This window comes from Typopeltis vanoorti, chromosome 18 (genome assembly GCF_054136105.1).
Source record: "Typopeltis vanoorti isolate ZY-2024b chromosome 18, IOZ_Tvanoo_1.0, whole genome shotgun sequence".
Taxonomy (NCBI): domain Eukaryota; kingdom Metazoa; phylum Arthropoda; class Arachnida; order Uropygi; family Thelyphonidae; genus Typopeltis; species Typopeltis vanoorti.
In genome coordinates, this window is record NC_143566.1 from 79,504,521 (window position 1) to 79,517,900 (window position 13,380).

Here is a 13,380-nt window from a genome sequence, read left to right on the forward strand (position 1 = left end):
CTTACGGACATGTATAATGCTATACATTATGGGAATAGCTACTCAACAGATCAGTTTTGACCTTTATTAAGGTCTCATCAGTAGGAGCCAGACCCAGAAGTGATACCAAGGTTAAAGTAATGCAGAAGTGCCGTCGTAGTAGTAGCCTCTATATACAAGTAGCCCAATCATGAAGTTACTTCGCATGCAAACTTTCTTTACTTAAACTTGGATAAAGGATGAAACCAAGAATATAATTTCTTGGAATCTTTAATTTATAGTATAATCAAGTGAAAAAGCTTCCAACATCTATCTCTAATCCAGAGTAATTAGTAAGGTGTGTGACAACTTTTGACTACTTGTATATGGAAATATGGCTTCTGCATTACTTCAACCTTGGTATCACTTCTGGGTCTCGCTTCCACACAGATAAGACCTCAATAAAGGTCAAAACCGGTCTGGGTAGTGGCCCTTCCCATAATGCATAACATTACACATGTCCATAAGGATATATGCATTGCATACTTCATACATTAAATTGCATACTAAAGCAACTAATGTGAAGTCATTAGCCTCTATATACAAGTAGCCCAGTCGTGAAGTTACTTCACATATAAATTTTGTTTGCATACACTTGGACAAAAGATGAACCCAAGAATATAATTTCTTGGCACCTTTAATTTATGTTAAAACTGGCAGCCGCTATGTTGAATATGATTCAATTGAATACAATATTGAGACAATAAATTCTTAACAAAAGACAAGAGAATCATACAAAAAAAACTTAATTTCAATAGTTAACTTAAAAACCAGTATTGGTAATGAAAAACACAATCTGGATTATGGAATTTAGATTATGAGGACAGAATGCAAATATGTGGATTAAAGATTCTTGTTAACAGGAGAAAGAGGAGTGATATGATAGAGGTCTATAAACTTTTTAATGGGTGTTATAGGATATAGTCTGATAGAATATTTCTTTGTATGGAATGGAAGTTAAGTTTGTTCACAGTCAAGAAAGGTGTAAGAGTAAGGTTATCTCTCACAGAGTGGTGAGTGAGTGGAATAGTTCACCTTCAGGGACAGTGAGTGTATCTAATATAAATAAATTTAAGAGAAGGTATAACAGTTGGTTTGGATGATTTATAGGTTCTCTTGATGAATCCTTGACTCCCTGATGTCTCAGATAATAATAATATCCTTCCTTATTAATAATACTTATTTTTTTAACAGTTCATGTCAATAGACTTTCTATGTCTTTGTGTGCTAGTACTACCTCTTTATATGTTAATATGCTAAATCTGGAGCCTCAGTGGCTCAGTTGGTATAGACAAAGCCCTTTGGTTAGAAAGACTTGGGTTTGATTCCTGTCAGTGATGCGAGGAACCTTTATCTGGTCTGTTTCGACAAAAGATGAGTTAGCCAGTCTCATATGGAGGTGTGTGTGTGGGGGGGGGATTTATCACCTGGAAATTCAGGTTTTTCATCCCCCAGAACAGTCAAACCAGCCTTGTAACACGCACATCTAATCTACAGACATAGGACAAACTGGGAGGCATAGGGCTAACCACCTTATCCTTAAGTACGGTTGCAACAATATATACCTTGACACAGTAAAAGGTAGAAGAGGGGAGGATTAAGAAAGAAGAATATGCTAAATCTTTATATATGCTAAAATGTTACAAATCTCTGAACTATATTTCTGAAAAAGCATACTGACAGAAGTTTCCACTGTTCATGAATTATGCTATGGATACATTGTTTTTTTTTTTTCAATTTTGTACCACCTTCTTCAAAGATGGCTTTCTAACAAGGATATTTTGTTTGGTTTTTATGTTAATCCACTCCTAGAAAGTTGTAAATCAATAATACGTTTATTATTATAGATTATGATAGTCCAATAACCATGCCAGATGATTATCGGGCTAAAGACAAAATTTAATACTTTTTCAAGCTACTTTTACCTCTGCAATAAGTAAAGCATATAGGTAGCCTCACATTGGGCAAATGAAATTCATCTAAATGTTGAAATGTCACTAACATTATGCATAATTTATATTCTGTAGTACACTAAAAGTTACACATTATTCATGTTACATAATAATGCATTCTAATAAGATAAACAAAGCTATACCAAGTTGGCTTTACCATCTAGCCAAAAGTTCATCATACCACATTCCTAGATGTTAAACTTTCATAAGCATGCTTTCCATACTTGTGCTCAAAACTAATTATACTTAAACTAAACACATTTTTGAAATTGTTATAATTCTTGACCACCGAGATTAATGAATAACTAACTCTTATTTAGAAGTATTGGTCAAGTGTTAATAAACTATTTAATAACCAACTAGTTTCGCCAGCTATTTCTGTCGGCTTCTTCAGAGTACAATAAGGTAGGTAAAGTAAATTACAAGCTAGACGTTAACTGACAACTGGCAATTTGAATAGTTTCAAAAGACAATGTGATGTCACCCAATATATCACCACTATAACTATTTCATACGTTGGTACCATTTCCAAAAAACTGGCTCTCCTCCTAAAACCACACAATATTAGAGTGACCTTCAAGCTAGTTGAAACTATTCAGAAATTTCCAAGATCACCGAAAGACTTCCATCCTTTCTACAAGTATGCTGGAGTTTACAGCATCCCTTGTTCCTGTGGTCTTAGTTACATTAGTCAGACGTCTAGAAGCTTCGAAATGAGAAAGGGAACACATCGATTATGTAAGAAACAACAGACAAGATATATCTGGCCTTTCTCCCCACTTCTCTACAACCAACCACATTATTGAATTGAATAAAATTTATATGCCTTGTATAGAAGAAAACTACTGTTCCAAAATCTTCAAAGAAGCAGCTACAGTTGCCCGTTCCACAAAAAACCTCAACAGGAACCAAGATTTAATCCTACCTGATATATGGAAGACCTTAATCAGATCACTAAACACACATGAAATGAACTTCAGTGCCAACTACAAAATGTTTCTCAACAAGTAAATCATGTATCCACGACACATGTATTGTTTCATGCTCAGAACTATTTTGTTATTGAATTAGAATTGTCAGTGAACGTCTAGCTTGTAATTTATTTTACCTACCTTATTGTACACTGAAGAAGCCGACAGGAATAGCCGGAAAAACTAGTTGGTTATTAAATAGTTAATTAACACTTGATCAATACTTCTAAATAAAAGTTAGTTATTCATTAAACACATTTTTATTGAAATAATCCTTATGTTGAAATTTATTGTCAAATGTGTATTGGGAGTGTGCTTGCAATTACTCTACCTGAATACTGAGCTGCCTCTCAGTACAGCTCTGTGTGTGTGTGTACAAATATATCCATGTAAAAAAAAAACTAAAAAAAAAAAAAAACCTAAACCTTTAATATTTTACTTACTCAGAATCTTTTTTCTGGTTTTCAGGAATCGTGGCTTCATATTTTGGCATATAGAACTGTGGAGGTCTCTTGCCTCCCATAATAGAAAGTCTTTCTTCACCTGTTGACTGATATTGACGATCCTCACCAAGACCATTATGATCTTCAGCTTTTACATACAATACATATTCCTTATCCAACATAAAGGAATCGCTACCTAGTGTCCTAACTTCTCCTGATCGTCCATCAACTTCAAACCGCCCACCAGCTAAAATTAATAAATTGTTTAAATATATATATTCATTCATTAAAAAAATAATGTAATTCATTATCACAATTTTCACAAAATAGCCATAATTATCATTACCAAGATGGAATATACATTGTTATTTTTAAATTCTTCGAACCAGCGGGTACATTTTTTTTTCGTATACAGACAATTCTGATTTTGTACACAGACAATTAATTCTAAATTCACTAATAATTGCTTAGGATTTAGCTATTCAAAGACCATAATAAATCTAAATGTACTGCAATATATTCTTAGAGGAGGAAGCATGATTCACTTCAAGCAGATAATTGAAGGCAAGTTATAGCCACATTTGCACAACAACAACAAACAGCTATTATCATCATCATACAGATACCTACATGGAATTAGAGCCATTCCTGACTCAACACCTATCATTCCACTCATAACATATTAACCCTGTTCCCAAACACAACTAAATTATTCAACCACAAAATTGTACTGAATAACTGGAAATTATTCCACTGAAATTATTCCATATTTCCATATACAAGTAATCAAAAGTTGTCAGACATTACTAAAATACTCTGGATTAGAGATAGATGTTGGGACTCACTTTATACACCATGAGAAACCTAAATCTCACTCTTGTTAACCCTTGCTCAGCTTCCAGATAGAATCTCTCTCTGACTGTGATAAATCTAAAAATTTGTCTTGTGTGTACTATAAAATCTCCTCGATTTTATGATTAAATAAGTAGCATCATTAAGCAACAGAATGAAAAGAATATTACAGAAGAAATACAAAGAGAAATGTCATAAGCAGAAAAAGCACAAAGAGGAGCAACCCACATGGTAACAAAATAAAACCTAGATTATTAGAGGAAATAGTTGAGCAAACCAAAACAGATCCCAAAGTTTTTTCCATTACATAAGAATGATTACAGAAGAATGACTGATGAATGCAAGAAGATGATAGTAGTAGAAGAAACAGTTGAATTATTAAGTAGAGAGACAGATAAAATGGAGATTTCATTTTATCTGTCCATTTTAGGGCCATTACTGTTTAACTTGTATATTAATGATATTGGTGAAGATTTGGATGGAGATATTCAGTTGTTTGCAAATGATGCAAAGTTGGGATGAACCATAAAGAGTAGTGAAGATGTTGTGGCCTTGCAAGAAGACTTGAATAAATTGAGTGATTGGGCACGGAAATGGGGATGCGAATTCAATGTTGCAAAATGTAAGGTTTTAAAATTTGGAAAACAAAGATGGGATCAGAATTTATGCTTGGTGAGAATATATTGTTGGAGTTAGAGGAAATCAGAGATCTGGGGGTGATAGTGGATAAGGATCTAAAATTTAGGGGACACATCGCCAAAATTGTGAAGACAACAGAAAGGCTTCTGGGAATGATGTGGACACTGACATGTAGAAGTAGGGAGATTCTTGTTCCATTGTATAAGGCTGATTAGGCCACACATGGACTATTGTGCCCAGATTTGATCACCGGGTTTTCAGAAGGATGAAGAGATGTTGGAAAGGGTCCAAAGGAGACTGACTAAGGTAGTTTCTGACCTCTGGAATGTCGAGTATGAGGAAAGATTGAGAAGATGTAATTTGCAGAGTCTAGTGGACAGGAGGAAGAGGGGAGATATGATAGAGACCTACAAGTTGGTAAGGGGTTGTTATAAGATCAATGGTGGAGAAGTTCTACAGAGAATAGTGGGAGATCAGAGGAGAACCAGAGGTCATCCCTGGAAACTGTATAAAGAAAGTGTGAGTAGGGGAGTGAGAGGCAGGTTTTTTTTCGTGCAGAGTTGTAAATGATTAGAATGCCTTGTCTGAGAGTGTGGTGTCTGCAAGGAGTTTGGGTGTGTTTAAGACAGGGTATGATGAGATGTGTGTGTGATAAAAGGACCTCCCAGATGAGTCTTTAACTCCATGAGGTCTTGGGGTAATAATAATAATAATTTCACAGTATATTGCAAAATCTCTATTAGTCAATGATATTAGATAGGATATCTCTGCCAGTATGAGAAAGTGCAGTAAAATTGGCACTGACCATGACACATTGTTTAAGCCTTGGCACTTGCAGGATCCTGAGAAAGAGTAAGATGTAGAAATTTTTTCCCATTGGTTTGCAATGTAAATTATAATCAAGAAAATTTATTCTTGTTTAACTTTACTCAAGTAAGCATACACAACTAGGCTAGTTGAACACAGAAGCTGTTAAATTCACCTCAACTGCCTCAGTCTCCCATAATGAAAGGCATACGTCCTTTCAGACATATATTGCCATGCATTATAGGAAGGGTTACTACACAGACCATTTTTGACCTTTATCGAGATCACACCAGTGGAAGCAATTGATGTGAAGTCAACAGCCTTTATATACAAGTAGCCTAGTAAACGATTCCTCATGAGCAAGCTTTGCTTGTTGAACATTTAGATAAAGAAATAAGCAAGAATATAATTTTTTTTTTCGAAGTTTAATGTACTTTAGACATAAGTTGAAAATCTTCCTATTTTAATATTTTAAAAGAATTTTATTTTAATAAGATGATACACCTTTTTGCTATTATTATTATTATTATGTGACACCTCCAGGGAGTCCCAAGACTCATCGAGGGGGGGGGGGGGGGCACCTACTCCACAACTCTCCATCTCCACCAACGGCATCTACTGCTCGCCACCACCACTAATATTTTCACAGACAATGACAAACACACATGCCCACAACAGGATTCAAACCCGCAGCCTTTTGGCTGGAGAGCGGATATGCTAATCACTCGGCCAACCAGGCCGGCATTTGTATATGGAAAATATTATTATTATTATTATTATTATTATTATTATTAAACAAGACCTCATGGAGTCAAAGACTCATCTAGGAGGTCCTTTTATCTCACACACATCTCATCATACCGGGTCTTAAACACATTCAAACTCCTTGCAGACACCACACTCTCAGGCAAGGCATTCCAATCATTCACAACTCTGCACAAAAAATACCTGCCTCTCACTCCCTTACTCACACCCTCTTTATACAGTTTCCAGGGATGACCTCTGGTTCTCCCTTGATCTCCCACTATTCTCTGTAGAACTTCTCCACCATTGATCCTATAACAACCCCTTACCAACTTGTAGGTCTCTATCATATCTCCCCTCTTCCTTCTCTCCACTAGACTCTGCAAATTACATCTTTTCAATCTTTCCTCATACTCGACATTCCTGAGGTCAGAAACTACCTTAGTCAGTCGCCTTTGGACACTTTCCAACATCTCTTCATCCTTCTGAAAACCAGGTAACCAAATCTGGGCACAATAGTCCATGTGTGGCCTAATCAAAGCCTTATACAACGGAACAAGAATCTCCCTACTTCTACACATCAGTGTCCTCCTCATCATTCCCAGAAGTCTTTGTGTTGTCTTCACAATTTTGGTGATGTGTCCCCTAAATTTTAGATCCTTATCCACTATCACTCCCAGATCTCTTATTTCCTCTACTTCCAACAATATATTCTCACCAAGCATGAATTCTGCATCCCATCTTTGTTTTCCAAATTTTAAAACCTTACATTTTGCAACATTGAACTCACATCCCCATTTGCTTGCCCAATCACTCAATTTATTCAAGTCTTCTTGAAAGGCCACAACATCTTCACTACTCTTTATGGTTCGTCCCAACTTTGCATCATCTGCAAACAACTGATTATCTCCATCCAAATCTTCGCCTATATCATTAATATACAAGTTAAATAGTAATGGCCCTAAAACAGATCCCTGAGGCACTCCACTAGTGACTTTCCTTTTCCTGGATATTGCACCCCCATACACAACTTGTTGATAACTATCAGATAGCCAGTCTCCAATCCAATGCACTAATCTAATATCCAACCCCATCTGCTCTAGTTTGACTGTCAACTTATCATGAGGTACTGTATCAAAAGCTTTTGCAAAATCCAAGTATATTACTGTGTATCCTTCTCCTCTGTCCAAGGAAGCAGTCACTTTATTGTAATAAGTAAGTAGATTACTAAAACACAACCTCCCTTTAGCAAATCCATGCTGTCCATCAAAGATTATACCATTGTTGTCAACCCAACTCTGGATCCTAATTCTCACAAGCTTCTCCAACAACTTAACCACAACACCTGACACACAGATAGGCCTATAGTTTGATGCTTGAGTTCGATCACCTCCTTTATAAAGTGGCACAATCTTGCCCTCCTTCCACTCTTTAGGGACTTGACCAAGTGCAAGACTCGTATTAAAAAAATATGTCAAGGCAGGTGTCAACTCTCTGGCACATTCCTTCAGAATACTCGGTGATATATTATCAAGTCCCACAGCCTTATTTACATCTAGTTTACTCAACTCCCCAAACACCTCTTGCTCACTTACAGTCTCTCTCTCCTCCCCATCATCAACTGCTCTTAATCTCTCCATGAAGTCACATTCACAAGATTGAAAGATCTTTATGAACTGCTCATTAAGTATCTCCACCACACATTCTGCAACAGCTGTCTTTATACCATTTCCTCCAATCAATGTCATCCTTCCATAATCATTCTTTCTTTTGCTGGCTACATATCGAAAGAACTCCCTAGGATTCTTTTTAGCTTCATTAGCTAACTGCTGTTCATACCTCTCTTTAGCTACTCTCACCAACCAAGTCACCCTCCTTGCCTGGTCTTTGTAGACCTCATGAAATTGGTTACTTCCACTTCTCTTATGCTGCCTCCACAATGCCCTTTTTCTCTGTATTGCATGCTTAATCTCTTTATTCATCCATCTCACACCTACCTTATTTAACCTTCTCACCCATGGTATACATTTAGACATTGCATCCACTAAATATTTTTTGAAAATCCCCCAAGCTGCATTGATCTCTTTTCCAGCTAACTCCTCATTCCATGCTACACCTGCAAGCTGTCTCCTGAGCTCTTCATAATCACCCCCCCTTGTAGTTCCACATATACCCTTTTTTCACAGGGGTCCTTGCACTGCTGGCAACCACCCAAGTAATCACCTCATGGTCACTTTCACCAATTGGTGGATAATTTGATACCTCATTGATAATTACGTCCTCCGATGAGATGACTAAATCCAAGACTCTTAATCCTCTTGTGCCCTCTGTTACATACTGTCTGAGGTAGTTATCCCTCAAAAACTCAAGAAACTCATTTTCTTTACTTCCAGTTGCTATCTCTTCATTCCAGTCTATATTGCCATAATTAAAATCACCCATAATGATCACCCTTTTCTTATTTGCTTGGCTTATTTGACTATACATTTCACTATCACCACCATCCACATTACCAGGTCTATAACAACATCCCACCAAGTAATTGATTCTATTCACCTCTATCTCACACCATACTGCCTCAAAACCATATTTCCATATTTGTATATGGAAAATGGTAAATTTGTATATGAAAATGGAAAAACTTGTTTCTACAAGTTTTCAAATTCATTAATTCAGCCTTGGTATCTTTCTAGGTCTGTCTCTGTCTTTCTCATTGAGACCACCTCAATAAATCTTGAAATTGCTATAATGCATATTAATATACACATCCAAGAGGAAGTGTTCTTTGCATTATGAGATGCTACAGCTGATATGAAGTTAACAACCTCAAAGGGTAAAACCAGCCTGGGAAGTGGCCCTTCCCATAATGCATAGCATTATACTCATCCAAAAGGATGTGTGCTTTGCATTATGAGATACTAAGGCAATTAATGTGAAGAGATTAATTGCCTTAGTAATTAATGACTTCACAAAAACATCCTTTCCACTTGGAAAGAATGTTTTCGTTGTTTTGAATCATAGGCAAAGCAACTAAGGCTACAAGGCCAGTATATTATGTCTGCTAATTGCATGTGTTCTGGACCATTTGCCAGATTTTCAGGGTGAAAAATTCAAGTTTCTGGGAGAAAAACCCTTCTGTATAAGGTTGGTTCAGCTTTAGTTGAAAAGTCCTTATAAAGGTTTTTCATGTCCTAGACAGGATTCAAATTTAGCCCAAGAAAATATTTCCATAACATAAAGGAGAGACAGTAAATTATAGAATTGCAATTAAGATATATTGAAAAATCTGAACAGGGTACATATTCAGAAATTGGTGGATAGGAACATAATGCTCTACATGGTTCACAGCATGCCTTTATGAAAATGAAGTCTTGCCTTAGTAATTTACTCACTTTCTATAATTACAATTTAGTGAGATAAATAGAAATGGCTATATCATACTGCTGGACTGTGAAAGGCATTTAATAGAATATAAGCACAGATACATAATTTAGTGCTAAGGGGAATCTAGGAGTATGCAGTAACTGTAATAATTTAGATATAAGGAGAAAGCAAAACCATACCTGGAAATTCAGTAAATGTAATAGCAAAAAAGTGAGGTTTATATATATATAATTTTTATATTAGAATTTTACTGACAAGAAACACTGAGATAAGACAAAAACTTTAATTAGAACACAACTAATTTTGTCAGAATGCCTACTTCTTCAGGTGTACATACTATCACAAAAAACTGGAAAACAAGCAAGGGAAAAAATGAATTTGCTTATTTTCCAGTTTTGTGAGAGTACAGTAAACCCTCGATTTAAGGGACTAAAAGTGGCTAAGGGGTGTCTGTTAAATTGAAAGTCTGTTAAATTGCAAATATTTTAAAATAAAAATATCTAACATTATACTGCAATTTTTTTTTATCAATATTAGCACTGTAATAACAAAAAAAAATTGTTTTACATAGAATTTTTAACACAATTTTCACACTTTTAGATTAGTTAATGTGAAGTTAATATTCGATGTTGAGGCGCTTGGTTTAGGTAATTCTGCTTTGAAAAAACTATCAAGTTTTTTTTTTGAACTTTTGAATTCTGATGTTTTTTTATAATTAACTCCCTCAAATTACGACAATGTGTGTAATAAAACTGCCACAGAAAGTCACGCCACACGACAAAAGAACCAATTACAGTGCGATTGGTGTGATCACATCCTAATCATTCGCCTAACATGTTTTATGAGCGGTGACTCATTTATGTCGGCTAAATTACTACAGTGTTTTTCCAACATATGATGGCCTATTTGCCAAAATTTGTTAATAACAGGAAATTAATAACAAAAAATAACCTGTTAATTTAATTATAAGCAAATCTTGGTTAAAAGCATTTTAAAATTAACAGAAAATGTTAATTTTCACATGTGACATACGGACCGGAAATTTTGTCCGTTAAATTCGAATGCTGAAGAAGTCGGCATTCGAACGAAACTAGTTGTGTTCTAATTAAAGTTTTTGTCTTATCTCGGTGTTTCTAGTCAGTAAAATTCTAATATAAAAATGTCTACAATCCGAGTAAATACCCTTAATAATAATATATATATATACACATATATATATAGTGGAACAAGTTGCTTGAAGAGACTTAAAAATAATAATAAAATAAAATAAAAATAAAAATAAAAAAACAGGCAATGTGTACATAGTGATGAACAACCTTTGAGTTCTAGGATTCTATGCTAATAAGCACGCAATTACAAATCTGACATAAGGTTATACCACAAAGGAAGGTCTCTATTCCAGAACTGAACAAATGCCATGAGAATATCAAGGGATAACTGCATGAAGTTTTCTATATCTTTTTTTTGCTGACTACAGTGTGGAGCAAGAGTGACAAAATCCACACTGGCAGTGAAAAAATGGCTATTGATGGCCTACTCCATATTTTAGAAAGGACTGAAAGGCATGCAATCAGACAATGATTCAATGGCAAATTTGTTTTTCTATTTAGAAATTGACCAAATATTTCTCAAATGGAAAAACTTGTAAAAACAAGTTTTCTAACAGAAATGAGAAAACTTTAAACTTGGAAACTGAGGACTTGGGGCGGGGGGGGGGGAGTGGAATTGATAAGGTTAATTGAAGAGTGATGAGGGTTATGCAAAACAGAGAAGAGGAACAGAAACTGAGAAAGAGTAGGTTCATAAAGGATGCAACTGCATTATGTTGGTTACATCTTGGAATCACTGAGTAAAATGGAAGGAGGCAAGATGACTTATGAGTACTTTACATTAAATGTATGTTAAGAGTAAGAGAGCAATAGCTGACGAGGGAGACCTGAAAGGGAAGATGACAGTTCACAGATGGCTATTTCTGAGGGATAAGGCGAGAAAAAAGCAGGTATTTCATTATTATTATATAAATATTTTCATGGAGTTAGAAGACATTACAAGAGACCCATACTAACCATCATCATTCCTATCATATATCCCCTAAACCCATTTGCTGTCAGGGCACTCAAAACTATGTCTGGCAATCCATTTCACTCATTTGCCATTCTTCAAGCAAAAAATGTAGTCTGCACCCTTACTAACTATGCTCTTTCATAACTTCCAAGGGTGATCCCTAATTCTCTCATCCATCACATATTGAAAAACTGCTCAAAGTATCAATCTTGTAGAACCCTTCAGTAACTTATAAGTTTCTATCATGTCCCCTCTTTTTGCCTGTCAATTAAACTTTGTAACCCACACACCCTCAATTTATCCTCAGAGAGAGAATTCCACAGGCCTATCACAAGCTTGGTCACTATCTCTGGATACTTTCCACCACTTCCTAATTCCCAAAAAATCCAAGTGACCAAATCTATGCACAGTAACAAAGATGTATCTGGATCGTAGCTGTATAATTTTAAAATGCTAAAGGGATAACCTCCCTATCTTTGCTTGTAAATGTGTTCAACATCCAAGTAATCCTTCGGGCTATTACTTGGATTTATAAGCACATCAGTGCCATGTCTGGGATGTAGATAAGTAAGATATAAGTTTGACTTTTTTAATTTCAGAATATGCTTCCCACCCTTTAAGAAAAAAAAGGAAACCCACCTAAGCAATCTGTTTTCTATCCTTTCCTTCATGGTTAGACGGTGATCAGCATTCATTGTTAAAAATTGCGGAAACAACTACCATGTTAAAACTTCAGTTTAATATAAACCAAAATAATCACTCAACATTTCAACCTTAACAATAAAGGTAATCATCTGGAGTATACACAAACAAAGAAGCAAGCCACATTACAATCTACATGGTATGCTAAAGTTACATTACTTCGGTCAACTATTAAAACTACTGGACCTCTGGTGTAAAAAAAAAAAAAAAAAAAAAAAACTTACTACATTAAAGGTAGAGTCCTGTTATCTATTTGGTTAAAAATCATTAAGAGAGATATCAAGCTAGAGAGCAACATGCTCTCACATAATTACTTATATAAGTCACCTATAAATTAAAACAGTATGGATGGTAGCCAATAAGAGCTGAAATTACTGCTTAAGTTACTGCTGAAATTACTTGAGTCCTAAAGTAAGGGCTTGCCGGAAACCTTGAACTTAAGTGGGCTGAACATGTGCCATCCAAATTCTTCAGATTTTTATGCGACCATTACTGTTAAGATTAAGATGGTTGATCAAAATTTCACAGGCTTCTTTGAATTTGCATTCATACCAGGTTTTAGTATAATGTAAAGAACATGTACTTTTCCAATGTTAACAGCAATCTGGTGTGTTAAAAGCATGATTTAAGAGGTCTGCTTCATCAAAATTGTTAAATTTAATGTGTCGGGGTTTTTTTTTTTTTTTTTTTTTTTTTTTTATTTTTTTTTTTTTTTTTTTTACAGATAGGAATTGTACATCCAGTTCCACCAATATAAGGTAAGCTACAGGTGCAATGGATAGAGTATACTCCAGGTTGGGCCAA

General features: G+C 35.3%; 1 protein-coding gene across 11 annotated transcripts in view; it reads right to left on the bottom strand.

The window, feature by feature from the left end:
• The window catches only part of CadN (neural cadherin), a 1,238,426-nt gene that overhangs the window by 1,069,213 nt on the left and 155,833 nt on the right, over positions 1–13,380 (bottom strand). For all 11 annotated transcript variants that reach the window (XM_090407912.1, XM_090407911.1, XM_090407917.1 and 8 more), the window contains exon 4: positions 3,385–3,631. In XM_090407912.1, the coding sequence (XP_090264038.1) occupies positions 3,385–3,631 (247 nt within the window). The remainder of the gene's footprint in view (positions 1–3,384; positions 3,632–13,380) is intronic.